The following is a 17,118-nucleotide window of genomic DNA, read 5'->3' as shown; positions in this document are numbered from 1 at the left end:
TTGGGAGACTGAAGGAGGAGTATCACTTGAGCCATGAGTTTAAGACCAGCCTAGCTAACTGAGTTAGACCCCATCTTAAAAAAAAAAGAAAAGAAAGCAAATATAGCCCCTATTCTTCTTGCTTCCTATTCAACCATGTGATTGCTCTCTTCTTCTTGCATATTTCCCTTCCATGTTGTGATGCAGCCAAGAAAGTAGGATAGGGGAGTGGGTTCCTCACCAGAAACTGAACAGATGGGGCCACCCAATCTTAGATATTTAACCTCTCATTCAAATGGAGAGCTAAATAAATCTCTTTTTTTTTTTTTGCTATGAAATTTCTAACCTCGAATATTTTGTTATAGGAACAGAAAACAAAAGAATTCAGACTTTATATTTTCACTTCTCTAAGTTACAGAAAAAGGGGAAAATGTTATTACAATTTCACAAAAGTGAGGAAAAGTCATAGTTATTGTTAAGTCTTGTTTAAATTGTTTGCCATTTCTGTGTATAATAGACCCGACTGACAAATTTAACCATTGCAACTTGAGTTTGACTTTTCTCTTTTTAGGCAAAGATGTGTTGTCCAAAGGTAAAAGACTAAATAAAAATCCCATTTTCTAGATTAGCCCTTCTTTTTTTCTATAGTATCAAAAAAATATTCCAAAACAAGATTACTGGTATTTAGGCAACCTGTTGACTCTTCATCCACAGGGAATTTCTGTCTGACATGGTAAAATGAGAGGCTGAAAGTCAGATTCTAGTGAAATGGAAGTTATCACTGTGCTAAGGGAAGAAGGCATATAGTTGGGTTTTCAATTATGGGCCTACCATTCTGGGCACTGTTTCCCTCATCCATAAAGTGGGAACAATAATGTCCACCTCCTTTTATATCTGTCAAGTGTAATGACCTTTTAACCTGGACTGAATGTCTGGTTTCCATCTGCAGGTAAAGCAGTAATTGAGAAACTGAAAATAAAACCAGACAGCCTTCCTAAGCCATTGAAATTGCTCCAGTTGAATTTTTTTTTTTTCAGAATGGTTACATGAACTGTATGGGATGACAAGGATAGACTATCTCCTAGCTTAGGTTTCTCTTAGAAAACATAATAGGCCTGGCCTACAATGCCTCACTGAACCCAGTATTGCCTTCTGTCTGCTAAGCCACAAAAAATGGGAGATAGAAGGATGAAATTATGTATATAAACATTAAGTTATTTTTGAAACTATGTTTAAGTATTCCTTTTCTCTCTAAAAGGTAACCAAGAATAAAGCACATGACCTTAGCAGAGAAAGCAAATAAGCTACATTCTTGAAAAGAATCACTCAGTAAATCACATTGCTCTTTCTGGTACCTGGGCAGACAGTTTTTTCAAACTGTGCAAAGTATTTCTGACCTTCCTTTTCACCCGCCGCTTTTGCCTCCAGCTCTCATTAGTAAACACCTTGGAAGAATCTCAGAATTGTTAATGGAAAAAAATGATTAATGGAATCATTCTCACTAGGGGTCAACAGAATCACATGCCCTGAGTGTCTTGCCAGAACTTCCTTGAGTCACCTATGCAGAAATCTCATCTCTGTGGAATATGATAGTTAAAAACTCATGGAGCCTTAGAAGGAAGAAGGTAACTCATGTATCCTAGTATTTCGTATAATTATAATGAACCAATTTAATTTTAATATGTAGCCTCAAAAGTAGTTACATGATCAATAGGTCTCACTGTGCTTCAAGTTTCTCATTAATAATTAATGTATAACAGTACCTGCTTGACCTGAGATAGACAAGGCATCAAACAAAATGTCCTAAGTGTGTCCAAATGTACACTATAAATAACATTGGCTCTTAGAGTAAAAGACTTTAACCTCAGCTGAACCATTTAATATATATGTGATCTAAGCTCTCTAAGTTTCAGTGTTCTTGCCTATAGAAATAGGATAAAAATAAGTGCTCCTTCAAAAGTATCTTAGGTGCAAGAAAGCAATGGGAAACATGAAGGTGACAAAAATCGGAACATCCTAGGTTTTGTTGCACACACAGGTGTACACCTAATGTATGATGACTGTTGAACGGGTCCTTTCTGAAGTCTCCTTTGCCCTCTGGAATGGACATATTTTCTTTTTTCCTGTGCTGTTGCAAGTTCCCATTCTTTGGATTCTTTGGATGTGTAGAAATCACCTTCTTGGTCACAAGCAGTGTTCAACAGTATAATTTTTACTTTAGATAGTGTCTTAGCCCATTGGTGCTGCTATAACAAAATAGCACAGAGTAATTTATAATGAACAGAAATTTATTCCTGGGAAGTCCAAGAGTATGACACTGGCATCTGATGAGGGCTTTCATGCTGTCATCCCATAGCAGAGGACAGAAAGGCAAAAGAGGATAATTAGTGAGAGAGCAAGAGGGAGCCAGATTTGCTTTTGTAACAAGCCCTTCTTCAGGATAGCTAACCCACTCCTGCAATAACAAATGAGTCCATTCATGAAAACAATCACCTCATATTAGGCTCCACCCCTCAACATTGTGGCAGGGAGAATTGATTTTCCAACACATGACATTTGGTGGATGCATCCCAACCATGGAAGATAAGTTATATCAATACACTATTGTGTTTCTTCACTGCTATCAGTAACAGTCAGATCCCTATCTGATCCTACTGGGGATATCTGCTCCTTCCTGAGGCTGTATATTTCTGCTATCCACCCTTCCATGTGATCTTAGAATTTAGCTCTCAGAAGGCCAACCCATATCCCTACATCCACCATTGCTCCAGGGGCCTCTCAAGCTGACGACCACAGAATTCATTTGAGGAGAACGGTTGTTCAAATGGCTAGTCCTGCTCTGAGAGTGAGGAGAACCCTGTAGTCATTTGCTTTGACTTGAGCAAAACAGAATTCTAAGAAACACACAAATACCTCTTATCTTACGAGAAAGAAGATGAATTTTCTCTGCCTCTCTCAGCTGGTAATGTAAGTTAATCAAAGAACTTACTAATGTCAGTTTTTAAATTGCTCCGCTCTGGGCTATGCTAGTTCTGCATTAACAATATTTTAAACTCGCTTCTAAACCGCCTCTCTCCTTCACTTAATTTTGAATGTCTCATATAAAATTCTCTAAACTTACAAGATACTATAATAAAGGGGACCAAATATAATTGCCACATTCTTCAGTGAAGGAAATTGTAGTTCACAGAGAGAAACACCTTCCCCAAGGTCAGAAGCCAAAGAGCTGCTAATGGAACTGGGGTTTCAGAGTCCTGTGACATCAGAGGGTTTTTTTTGGGCAGTCTCCTCAACAGTATCCCTAAAAAGGATCATCTAAGGGGAGGAAATATGCTTTTAGACGTGTCTATTGAGTTAAAATTCACATGCTATCCAATTCACCCATATAAAGTATAAATTTGGTGACTTTCTATAAATTCACTATAATCAATTTGTATAGTCCATCACCACAATCAATTTTAGAACATTTTTCTTGTCCCCAAAAGATATTCCATAACCCTGAGCTGTCACTCCCCAAACACACACACTCTCCATCCCCTGTCAAACATTGCTCTGCTTTCTGTCTCTATGAATTTCCCCCTTATGGGCATTCCCTAAAAATTGAATCATACAATATTTCATCTTTTGTGATTGGTTTCTTTCACTTAGCATAGTAGTTTCTCTCACATAGCATAATGTTTTTTAAGATTTTTTAAAAAAATGTTTAGTCATCGATGGACCTTTATGTTTTTACTTGTATGTGGTGCTGAGAACCTAACTCAGTACCTCACACAGACTAGGCAAGCGCTCTATCACTGAGCCATAACTTCCAACCCTTAAGATGTTTTTAATGTGAATACAAGTTGTAGCATAATTTATTCATTATTTTTTCATGGTGGAATAATATTCCATTATATGTATATCAACATTTTGTTTATTAGTCTGTTAGTTGATGAACACTTTGAGTGGCTAGTATAAATAATTGCTGCTATGAATATTTGAGCACAAGTTTTTGTCTGAAGATACTCTCAGTCCTCTCAGGTTTTGATGTAGGAGAAGAATTGCTGGACCATGTAGCAAATTGTTCAATCATAGGCTAAACAATTTGAGGAACTGCTAGGCTGATTACCAAAAGAGGCCACACTATATCATATTCCTACCAGCATTGTATGAAGCTTCTAATTTTTCCACATGCTCAGCACTTTTTCTCTTAACTAGAGGATATCCTAGAAGGTAATGTATCTAAGATTTAGAGAAGCTACCTTTGCTAAAAGCAGTGACTCTTCCTTTAGGCCTGCAGATGCCCAATGGGTAACTGCTCTCAGACCCAAGTGGCATTGAACTGGAAATCAACAAAAGAAAAAAACCAAACAGGAAATCCCAAACATATGAAAATTAAATAACACACTTCTGAAATACAAATAGATCAAAGAAAAAAATCTCGAGAGAATTTTTTTTAATATTTATTTTTTAGGTGTAGATGGACACAACAAATGCCTTTACTTTTATGTGGTGCTGAGGATCAAACCCCAGGCCCGGTCCATGCTAGGCAAGTGCTCTACCGCTGAACCACAATCCCAGCCCTAGAGAGAAATTTTAAAATATTTTGAAGGGGGTCAAAGTGAAATTATAAGGTTGGCATCTCAGCCTTCACTTTGTATCTGTCTCCTTTTACTACATTATGGGGTCAAGACCCTGTTTATCTCTGCATGTAGGCATGGAATCATTTAAGGAGTATTTATCTAAAAACTACTAATATAGGTTTATTAGCACTAAATTTACCCAACCTCTCATCCCCCTTCAAGACTAAGGACAGATTTGCAAGGAGATTTGCAGCATCCTGTTTCAGACCCTTGAAGTGGCACTAGAAATCTCCAGTTGTTGTCCTACTCCTTCTAGGAACAGCAGGAGCCATCCTCTCATGGGAACTGAATTGCCACCTTCCAGATGACAGTTCTGATGAACAAACATCCTGAGCAAGTAGAAATTGCTCCTGCAAGTGATAAGGACTTTTCTGGAGCTACTTTGAGGAACCAGAACTGAGAGAATGATCAACTAGGCCACAGTTTGAACAAGATTGTTGACTATGCAGACCTTCAGCCCATACCCAAATTCTTCTCTATTTAAACCTGAAGGTCTTGTCAGCACTCCAAAGACAGGATCTCACGTTGCCTGCCCAATGTGGCCATAGTGATTAAAGTTTCCTTTCCTGCTTTTCACCACAACATTTTCTGTTTGTTTTTTGGGGACAGTGGTATCCTGGTTAGCTGGGACCCCAGGAGTTAGGCTTCTGGCCTAGGATGCCGGTGACAGCATAAAGTTGTGTCTCATCTTGGTTTGGATTTATATTTCCATGATAGCTAATGATACGGAACACCTTTTTGGATGCTTATTAGACATTTATATATAATTTTTGGCAATATACCTGTTCATGTCCATTGCAATTTTTAAAAAGTAGACTATGCCTTATTTATTGTTGAGTTAAGTTCAAAGTTCATCCACAAACTTTCATCCCATTTATAGTCAACTAATTTACTCCTTCTTAACAATTATGCTTCAATTTCTCATTAAACAAACCTAGCCATTAAAAGAGTTCAGGAAATATCACCTCAAAATATGTCACTATAGTGTATTAATTACCACTACCTAAACAGAGCTAGGCTCTAATCTGCAAAAACACAAATCCTCCAAAGGAATTTGATTGTTATCAATCTCCTGAAAAATTAATGTTCATCAAGTAATCGGAGTTAGAAAGGATAGAAAACTGACCACACCTAGAAAGAACTTGTTAAAACTCATCTTCAGCTCTTCTAAGGGTCCATTCATATTCCCCCAATTACTCTGAAGATTTTTTTTTTAAACTTCCTAATCACCTCATTTACTTCCATGAGAGAATTGAGTCAAAGGACTCTTCCTCTTTTCTTAACTGACCTGCCTAAAAATTGCTCTAAACTATTGTTAGCTGGGATGACTAATCTGAGTTCAGGCTTCAGTACCAGTACCCGCCAAGAAAATGACAAGCCTTGACTGGAAATAGTCAATGGTGAAGTTTGTTTCAACAGACCTGAGTCTTTGCCTTCTTCCGTGAAAAAACCTTCCCATGATCTGATCTTCCCTTTTCTTGATTATTCATATATATGAATATATATGAGAGGGAGATGCCCCTTCAAATGGAGATTTCCTTTCTAAACTTCTTTTATTATCAAGGAAGAGTTTGGGGGGCAGAGCAAAGACCAGGACAAGAAGAGGCAGTTGATTGGAAGAAGAGGCAGTCAACAGAAGTCTGAGGGGAAGGGTTTTGTGACCAGAGTCCTAGGCCAGGGGTCTGACTCCAAGGATTCCAGCCAACCAGGTACAGCCTTTTGCCCTAAAACACAAACAGCAAAGGTAATGGTAAAAAGGAGAGAAGAAACTTAAACTGATATGGCCATCTTAGGAAGGCAAAGTGAGATCCAGCACCTCAGCCCCATCTCTGGGGGTTACAACAGAAGCATTAGGTTTAAAAAGAGGAAGCATTGGAGCAGGGATGAAAGGTTTGCATGATTAAGCAGGTCTTAGTCAAACTGTGGGTCTGGCTAATCATCTCTCAGTTCTGATTCTATGAGGTGGCTCCGGAGAAATCCTTATTGCTTGGGGAGGCAATTTCTACTTGTTGTTCAGGATGATTATCTGTCAGACCTATGATCCAGGAAGATGGTAATTTGGTTCCCATGCGATGATCACTTCTGAGTCAGGGTGGCAGTCTCATCAGGGGGTGATTCCCTGGAAAGGTATAGAACAATGACTGAAAATTCCTAGAAGCCTCTCCAGGGATCTGAAAGAGGATGTTGTCAAATGTCCCTGAACATCTCATCTCAGTCTTGAAGGGGAACCAGATAGGTAAGTTTAGGGCTAATAAACTGTACTACTAGCTTTTATGTGATCACTCCTTAAATGATTAACATGTAGAGCCCAGCAAGTCAAAAAGTTTAAGGCAATAAAGGAGACAGATTTAAAAAAAAAAATGAAGTTGCATTGAAACAGACTGAATTGGGGGGCCCCATCTGAAATTGGAAATGGCTTCCTTATGCCGAGAGTGGAGGCTTCAAGGAGTGGTGGGGCTGGGACCCTCCACCCTGAAAGGCTTCAAAGAAGATGGGGATGGAGATTGCCCAGTCAGGCCTATTTAAGGCAGGCCAACTCCATCTGCATAGGTACATGTTCTGCCTTTTGTCTCACTTCCTGGCCACTGTCACTTCTCCCCTGACTTCTCTCCTTCAAAGGTTTAGCTCAATCTCAGGAATTTTGGAGATAGAACCTTTGAAACAACGAAGCTTCTTCTCTCTTCCTTCAAAGGTGGTTTGGAATGAAATCTATTTTCCTACCAATTTGACTGAATATTTCTGAAGCAGTGAGCATTACGGCCCAGCCTCTTTCTTCCCGAGCAGCATTAGAGCTGCCCAGTCACAGTATCCTGCTTTTAGTTACTCATTGGGTATCTGCAGACCTAAATGGAGTCCCTGCCTTCCCACTGTGGCTACTGCAACCCCAAGATAAGTTTCATTCATTTCTCTAGAAAATGGTGGTCTCTATACAGAAAATCGGCTGCAGTTCCAGATTGGGGGGGGGGTGTCTAGACTAATTAGATCCAGATGAACTCATAATTCCTTCTCTTATGGAACAGGGAGTTCTGGACTCTTCAACCCCAGATGAACTCATCATATCTATCTAGTCTAGTTTCTTTCTGACCCAGTCAAACATTTAAGACATCTCTATAAGATCCAATCTTATTCCTAACAAACCCATTTTAGTTCCTGTCTGATTTGCTCAGCCACCACAAACTCCAAGGGTCATATGATCTCTCCCAGCACAAACTAACCATGGACTTGGGCTCAAGGCACAAAGAGGAATCTTTTATTCATGATTATAAAATCAACTTCCAAACCCAAAATTTGCTCAAACAAACTCTGTTTAAAACACAAATCTGAGTAGTATCAGAATCCTAAAGAGAATTTACCATGATCCCTAGATATAGCAGGAAAACAGTGAGCATCTTGGACTCAATAGTCACCTAGCTCTGGCTATCCTATCGTGCTCCTGAGAAGTCCCTGGAGTTCTGCTTTGGATCCTGCTGACTATGCAAAATCTGTTAAAAGAAAAAAATCCCTAGGCTTTTAAATTTTAGTAGAGCTTATTTGAGCAATTATACACAAAACAGAACAAGTAGAAGAGAACAAAAAACTCATAAATCAGATAAACTCTGGAATAAAAGCAGGTCCAGAGAAACCCAGATAATAACATGATCTGATAGCATTTATAGAAAATGGAAGGAAGTGTGTCATAGAAACAACTTAATTGGTTCCAGTTTAATTGGTTATGGAGTCTCCTGCATTTAACTAATGCTCAGCTGTTGCAATGACACTCCACATTGGTTTAGTCTCTTGATGCCTAGTGCAAAAGCCAAATCAATTGCCTCCCACAAATTTGATGTAAGTTTTAATAGTCCTTTACATATTCTAGTACCCTGTGCTAAATCATCTATCATATGATTTGCAAATGTCTTCTCGCATTCTTTTCTCAATGCTAATCTTTGAAGCACAAAAAAGTGGTTTTTTTTAAATTTTGAGGAAATCAAATTTGTTCAATTTTTTCTTCTTTTTCTCATATTTTTGGTGTCATATTTAAGCTAGTTCAAACACACAGTGATTTGTAGCAATATTTTCTTCTAAGATTTTTATAGTTGAAGCTTTTACAGTTAGGTCTTTGGTCCATCTTGAGTTGTTTTTATAATGGTGTGAGGTGAGGGAATGAATTTATTCTTTTGTTCCAATTGTTCCAAGCACCATTTGTTAAATTCCTCCCACTATTGAAATTTTCTTGGCACCCTTGTCAAAAGTCAATTGATTAGACATTTTAGAATTTATTTTGAGGCTTTTGATTCTATTTCATTGGATCTGTATCCCTATTCTAATACCCCCTGTCTTGGTTATTTTTATAATAATTTTGAAATTGAAAAGTATAAACTCTCTACCTTTGTTTTCCTCTTTCAAAATTATTTTCGCTATTCTTAATTTTGAATTTCCCCATAAAGATTAGGATCAGCTTATCATTTTCTACATAGAAGTTAGGACTTTGATAGAGATTGCATTAAATCTGTGGGCCAATTTAGGGAGATTGCCACTTTAACAATATTAAGTCTGCCAATCTATAAACTGAGGATGTATTTCCATTTATTTAGGTCTTCTTTAACTTCTTTTAATAATAGAGATTCAAAGAATATATCATACCTTTTTGTTAAATGTATTCCTAAATGTTTAATTCTTTTTGATACTATTGTAAATGGAATTGTTTTCTTAATTTCATTTATTTGCTCATTTATGCTGCACAGAAAGACAGTTGAGTTTGCATTACAACTTTGTATCCTGCCACAAATTTGCTAAACTCATTTAGTAGTTATTATAGTTTTTAAATGGATTTCTTAGGATTTTGAACATACAAGATGATATCATCTACACAATAGTATATTATTTTCTTTGTTGCTATTCTGGATGCCTTCTCTCTCTCTCTCTCTCTCTCTCTCTCTCTCTCTCTCTCTCTCTCTCTCTCTCTCTCTTTTCTTACTCTTTATCCTAACTTTTTGGCTAGAATTTCCAATATAATGTTGAATAAAAGTGGTGACAGCAAACATTCTTGCCTTTCCTCGTCTTAGAAGGAAATGACTCATTCTTTTGCCATTAAATATCAAATCTACTGTGACATTTTTGTAGATAACCTTTATCATGTTGCAGAAGTTCCCTTTTATTCCTACTTTTTTGTTTTTGTTCTCTCTTTTTTTTAATTCATGAAGGAATGTGGTATTTTGACAAATATTTTCTCATCTATTAAATGATTATATGGTTTTTGTCTTTTATTGATGTGATGTAAAATATTTGTTGATTTTCAGATGTTAAATAACTTTTTCATTTTGGGGGATAAATTTTACAAGGTTACAGTATAAAACTTATTTCTATGTTGCTGGTATTTTATTGAGGATTTTTGTGGCCATATTTATAAGAGAATTTGGTTATAGTTTTCTTTTTTAAGGGATGGGCCTGGTTTTTGTATCAAAGTAATACTGTCATTATGACTGTTAAGAAATGGAGTCTCCTCTTCCAGTTTTTGGAAAAGTTGTGATGAGTTGGTATTGATCTTTAAATGCTTGGTAGAAGTCACCAGTGAGATCTTCTAGTCTAGGGCTTTTATTTGTGAGGGGTTTTTTTTAATAGTTGGACACAATACCTTTATTTTATTTTTTTATTTAGTTTTTTATGTGGTGCTGAGGATTGAACCCAGCGCCTCACATGTGTTAGGCAAGTGCTCTACCACTGAGCCATAACCGCAGACCTGTGAGATTTTTATTACTAATTTAATCTTCCTACTTGTTATATGTCTATGCAAATTGTCCATTTATTCTTGAGTCACTTTTGGCATTTTTGTCTTTCTAGAATTTCACCATTTCATCTAAGTTATCTAATTTATTGCTAATAACAGTATTCCCTTATAACTTGTCATTTCATTAAGTTCAGCAGTAATGTGGGGACACATTTATAATTGCTTAGTTCAAGAACATACTATGTTTGAAGTTGTCCATTATTGTTTTTAAAAAGTCATGTAATATATCTATTTTAATACAAAAATAATATTTAATATCACTTACCTCTAAGTGAAATTGAAGAACCAGGGAGAGTTCCCTATATTTTTTCTGTTATTTCAACAACTCACGCTTCAAGCAAGGCCTGGGTCCCCCAATTTGAGCATGGCAAGGTCAATTCGCTTCAGTCATCTCTTCCCAGGACAGCTCATCTGGCCCTAACTATAAGATCCAAAGTTGAATTATCAGGGTTCCACAACAGACTCACAAAGTGGAGAAGCAGGATGAGAATTGACTAGTCACATTATGTAGATGGATTCATCCACAAAACATCCCTGATCCTCCTAAGATATTTTGTTGAAGGGTGTACCTGTGCCCTGTGTGTCTGTGTTCAGGATGCAGGTGGCAGTTCAGGGACAACGGTTAACAGTTGATCTTCTAGCTCCAGGACGGTAACAGCAAAAACTAGACCCGAGAAGAATATCTCTGTCCCATCCACATTCCAGATTATTGACTTTCACAGAAGTTGTGTTTCTTTCAATTTCAACAAATGAGATCTAAACCCACATTTGGATATTCCTTGGTGTCGATAAAGAAAATGAAAACCCAAAGTGAAAATGTTTTCATAATAAACTGTTGGTCTTTAGCACGTAAAGTGGAATGCATGTAAACCTGAGATGGAAATGATATTTTAACAGATACATTCACTTTAAAGTTACCAAAGCCTTAAAATTGAATACTCACATTCTTCATTAATCACTCAACCTTTGTTCCTCATTAAGATCATCATTAAATTGTGTTTTAAATTCACCATAATAAAATGAATTCTATTTGCTCTCTTTAATTTTTCTTAGAAAAACTGTTCTTGAAAACCACCTGCTATTTAATGGTTCACAAGTTTGGATCAGACATCATAAAACTGTGAGTATGACATGGCACTGAAGTTGAGTCAGTTGCTCAGGCCTGCAGGGAAACTGGGAGAGAGGAGCCTTTGTTTATGGGTTTACCAGACAAGGACTTGAGCTGATATTCAAGGTCTTGGTAATAGTGGAAAACTGAAACCAGATTCAGCTCCTTTGTCACTCTGGTGAGGCTCACCTTGAATTGCAGTGTGGCAAGCTGGTCACTTCTTCTCCAAGAGGCCTTCAGAGGGAATTTACTAACTACAGATGACACTATTCTATTGGCTGACACAAGCACTTGCCCCCATCACCTGTAGGCTCCCCAACCTGTGCCCACTCCTCCCCTCCCCTCTCAACCCCTATTCTCTCCTCACACTGGCTGGTTTCTGTAAGGTCAGGCACAGGTGATCAAAAGTAGGCAGATTAAAAGCTGCTGAACAAGGCTTTATTGAGATGTGCTCCCCAGGGAGACCCTCCAGTCCAACAGAGCCGATCAAGGGAATCAAACCCAGGCTCAGCTGGATTGGAATTTTATTGGGCTTATTGCAGGAAGAGAGGGCTTGGGACAGGAAAGGGAGTCCTCCTGTGGTTGGTCGGGTGATCTTGCTGAGATCTGTGTCCTTCCAGGATTGGCCAGGAGACCCCGCTGATTGACAGGTAGTATGGGTTGCCTGGAGCTTTGTTTCCTTAGCCACCTCAAACCCACCTCACTGTTTTCTGGCTCACTCCACCTTCCCAGCTCCATTTCATCATCACTACCTGCTTTTTTCTCTTTTTACCTTTCTTCCTTCTTCAGCTCAGGGCCCTATATTAGTTAAACCACATTCTTATTTGCGTCACTCTTTTACCGGCAAGCCACAAATGGCTTTCCTGTACGTGAGATGTCGTTACTTACTTAATCACTTTGAATAATGTAATAAGCACCCTAAACTGAAGTCCAGAACCTTGACAATCACTTAGTCTAACCACGTGGTCCCTCACTTTCTTTCTCATGCTCTTCCCACCCACGGGAACATCATCCAGGATTCCCTGTCCATCCTTCTCTTATTGTCCTCTTTCTATAGTTTAATTATATACAAATATGTAAATTACATAATAGGTAGGTCATGTATCTCTCTTAAAAGCATATAATTTTATTTTAGCTGTTTCCTTACTTTAGGGAGAAGGCATGACATTTTATAGATCTTTTGGAACTTATCACTTCAGTTTGTATGTCTAAGATGCCCTCACATAGTTGTGTCATGGCTGTGGTTCATTCACTCCAACCATATGTAATATTGCTTGGTGTCTCTACAGTTGTCAGTTTACTCCCTCTCGCTCTGATGGGCATTTGAGTTGTTTCCTGTTTCCCCTCTGTGAGCAGTGCTCCTAGGAACATTCTCACATGGTTCCTCTTTGATGTGCCATTAGCCTTAAAATAGAGAGGCTCAGAAGACAGCACCATCCTCCACAACAGATAGCCTAGAGCCACAGAATTTTAAAGTCAGAAGGAGCTTAAATTAAAAAGACAAGGGAGATAAACGGTGTTATACCGTGCTGTATTCCTGCCTCTACTAATACTCAGCTTGCTCCATTACAGTGATTTATCATGAGCCTTGGAGTGTGAGTGTTCAAGGGCAGGTACCCAGGCTATTTAGCAAATATCTTGATTATTGCCACTACCTCCTCACCTGAACCCAGATGTGCAGGCTTGCCCATTGCCTTGCAATGCCATAACCTACAATATTATTAGACTATTATCTTTTGAATGCAAAGCTAATCATGGCACTCCCTTTGCATGACATTCCTCAAAGTCAGCACTCTGCAGGTTTCCTACCCTTATGCACAAAAGTCTTCATGAAGCGGTCCTGAGGACTTTTCCAGATTCATCCCTTGCTACCCCACAGGACCTACTCCACTTATAGTTCTCCTTACCCACCAAGAAGGTTTTGCCTTAAGATGTTTGTAGATGTTTCCAAGCTTGGCACACGCAAAACCTCGACTCCCAGAACTCAGCTCCAGGTCACCTCTTCTGGAAGCAAATGAAAGTTAATATGAACATGCTATCCCCACTACACATAGGCCATAGGCGCGCGTACACACACACACACACACACACACACACACACACACACGCGCGCACGCACGCATGCACAATCTCCTAGAACCAATGCAAACCTCTAGCACATCATTTATTGCACCTGTTTGTAATTTAATGATCCCTTTACTTTTCTGAGTTGCTACTAGATTGAAAGTTTTATGAGGACTAGGACTGCATTGCACTCATTTTTATATCTCCAAGTACTTAGCAAAATATTGACTATTCAAAGAAGAAAGGAAGGAAGGAGGGACTTACGGAGGAAGGGAAGGAAAAGGAGGAGGGAATGCAGGAAGGAGGAGAGAACTTTGCATCTCCAGGATCTGATGTAATACTTGAGTATATAAAATCTTTAATTCATGTTTATTAACTAATGAAATCTTTAAAAAAATAAAAGTATTACTTCAATTGAGCCATGACCAGACTGCTCCAAAGAAAATATGTTTGATAGTAAAATTAAAATATAAAAGTAGAAATACACCTTTAATCCTAGTCAATGAGTCTGTTTATAACTAGTGCTAGCCAATGCTGTTGGAAGAAACATTGCTTAGGCAGCGAAACCCTGGGGCACTGCCCCAGGCACCAGACAGACAACTGGAAACAGTCACAGGAGCCAAAGGGAGTACAAAGGCAATACATACCCATGACCAAAATGGGTACCAAAGAGCAGCTGCCATGCAAAATATTCTTCTGTAGCAGGCTGTAGAGTAGCTGGTGTAAGAGCCAGTTAAGCACAAGGTCAGAGAAAGGAAACACAGGGTACTAAGTATTGTAGTTACAGTTGGTGAACTATACAACAGACAAATGTGCATGCTTGTTAAGAAAGAGTCAGCCCAAGAAGTCACCAAAAGAAGGACCCACTCCTGAGTAGGTAGTGGGGAAGGAAGAAGCTAGTATTTTCCTAAGATAAATAATTCTCATAAGCACCAAGTGGGCTATTTTTAAGTAAGACAGTTGCAATGAATTATTCCTTTTCATGGTTCTGTCCTCTTCTTGTGTTGTGTGTCCATAATGTTTCTGTACCCATGTTAGTTACGTGCTGACAGGAATATCTCTTCATATGGTTTGTTCTTCTTATGTTTTAAGTAATCAGATACAGCTCTGGGTCAGTGTAGGCCCTGGAAATAACAACCACATGATTTAATTTTACCTGAATATCAGCCTTAAAATATTAAATGTGTTCCTAACCCAGAGGGCATCATTCCTATTATTTCATACCAGTCTGTTCTCAATAATTCATGGACTAATTATGCAGCAATCACATTCCCTACCCACAGGCAGAACCACGGGATGCTGTAGAGAAGTAGGACACCTGAAAACTCATGCATTCCCACAAGAACCTGGGTCATGCCGAGTCTTAGTGTGTCTGGGCTGCTATAACAAAACCCCTTAGAATGGAGTAATTTATACACCACAGACATCTATCAGTCCCAGTTCTGGAGGCTGGGAAGTACAAGATCAAGCCATCAGCAGATTCTATCTGGCAAAGGCTTACTCTTTGCTTCATAGAAGCCACCTTCTCCCTGTAGCCTCACATGGCAGAGGGAGCAAGTAAGCTCCATTGGTCCTCTTTCATAATCCCATGATGCAGGCTTTGCCCCTGTGACCTGATTACCTCTAAAGGCCCCACTTCTTAATACCACTGCGGATTGGGTTTCAGCATGAGTTTGGGGGGAATTCAACCTTCAGGCAATAGCATATCAGGAGGAGCTAGCTAAGAAGTCCAGTTCTAGCCAGTGTCCATGTGCTCCATCAGGTCCTGACCTCTATTGTTCCCAGTGTTGCCACAGAAAACCTGTCTCTGGGTCCTGTCAGTCTCATCTTGCTTCTTGTTATCTATTGATGTTTTCCTCTAAATCACAAATTCTTGTGTCCCAAGACCAGTAGCTCTTAGAGATTAGAAAAGCCTACGTTATTAACATTTTTAGAAGGAAAATACAAAGCAGAATTCATAACAATTATGTACAATTTAAATATAACTAACGGCTTTTCTAGATATCAAAAATATAAAGCAATGTAATTATGTTATTCTCAAGATAATTATAATTATAGAAACTATTAAGCTCATAGTATACTCTAAGGAATGTGGTCCAAAAATGGGGTAAAATATTAAATTATATGAGGAAGATCTTTCAATTCTGTTGGCATGTTCTTTGCTTAGAATTACTATGTAAAACTTCATTTGAGAGTAAGGTCAAAAGTCTGAATTTGAGCATCTTCGAGTGAAAAAAGTCCTACCCCCCAAATCTTTTCTGTAGGTTCTATTACTTTGCCCATCTGGAAACCCCAACTCTCTTCTTTAGATTTATGATGATAATGATCATCGTCATCAATATAATTCACCATGATCCTAATTAAGCCTGTCAGTTGTTTCCACCAAATGTGTTGAATGCTCTCTCCTGCATGCCTCATTCCTGTGCAACTCTATAAAGGTAGTAAAAGGAAATAAATTAATATAGGATGTGTTCTGTGTGTATGGAGCTTAGAAGTTACCACTTGGTCCTTATGATAAGTAAAAAGCTGAACAAACTGAAAAATCATCAGTACATCTAAAATTCTTAAGAGAAATAAGGTCACTGGACAAACCACTGCCTCTAACACTTGAGAGAGAAGGTGGAAACAGAGAATCACAACTTCCTAGAAGTAGAAGAAACTTCCACAGAAACAAACCAGTAGTGGAGCACCAAAGCCTGAACTGAACTCTTGACCCGTGCTTGATGTGGCCAAATATGAGAGTTAAGACTCCAGAGGTCGTTGCCATGGGGGTGTGTTACCATTTGTAACTAGAATGTTCCCCAAAGGCTTATGTGTTGAAGGCTTTGACCCGAATACATCAATGTTCCGGAATTAGGGAGTAATGATTAGACCATGAGGACTCTGATCTCATCAATGGATTGATCCAGTGATGACTTCATCCAATGGACTATTGAGAGGTGGTGGGACACTACAGGATGTGGAACTAGCTGGAGGAAGTAGGTCACCGAGGGGATACCCTATAAAGGTATCTCTTGTCCCCAGCCCTCTTCTGCCCTCTCTCTGCTTCTCAGTTATCATGAGCTGAGCTACTTGGCTTCCTCATGACCTTCCACCATGATGGTCTGCCTCACCACAGGCCCAGAAACAAAGGAGCCAGCTGAAAATGGACAAAAACATAAGCCAAAATAAATCTTTCATCCTTTGTTTTTCCTAAGGTATTTTGTCACAGCAATGAAAAGCTAACACAAGGTTTTAAAATGCTAGAGATCAAATGAATAACAATGAAGAAGAAGAATGCTTTCAATGGGATTTGTTATTTAAAATAGTTGAAGAACTAATCTTTGAACTTGAGCATATATCAATAAAAATCTCCCAAACTGAAAAGCAAAGGAAACAAAGAATGAACAAAACAGAATGTCCATGGACTGTGTAAATATGTACAATAGGAGTACCAGAAAGAAAATGAAGGAGAGAAAGGAACAGAAAAAAAAATATCTGAAATAATGACTGAGAATTTCCCAAAACAAAATCAGACACCAAACCACAGATCCAGGAAGCTCAGGAAACACCAAGCAGTATAAATGCCAAAGCAAAAA

General features: G+C 38.5%; 1 protein-coding gene across 1 annotated transcript in view; it reads left to right on the top strand.

Annotated features, from left to right (window-relative positions):
- Aoah (acyloxyacyl hydrolase) overlaps positions 1–17,118 on the top strand; it is a 209,591-nt gene that overhangs the window by 41,243 nt on the left and 151,230 nt on the right. Inside the window, exon 3 of the mRNA XM_077796782.1 lies at positions 11,422–11,488. Within this exon, the coding sequence (XP_077652908.1) occupies positions 11,422–11,488 (67 nt within the window). The remainder of the gene's footprint in view (positions 1–11,421; positions 11,489–17,118) is intronic.

This window comes from Urocitellus parryii, chromosome 3 (assembly GCF_045843805.1).
Source record: "Urocitellus parryii isolate mUroPar1 chromosome 3, mUroPar1.hap1, whole genome shotgun sequence".
Lineage (NCBI taxonomy): Eukaryota > Metazoa > Chordata > Mammalia > Rodentia > Sciuridae > Urocitellus > Urocitellus parryii.
Note: the sequence above shows the minus strand (reverse complement) of the source record. Positions and strands in the feature narration are given on the sequence as shown.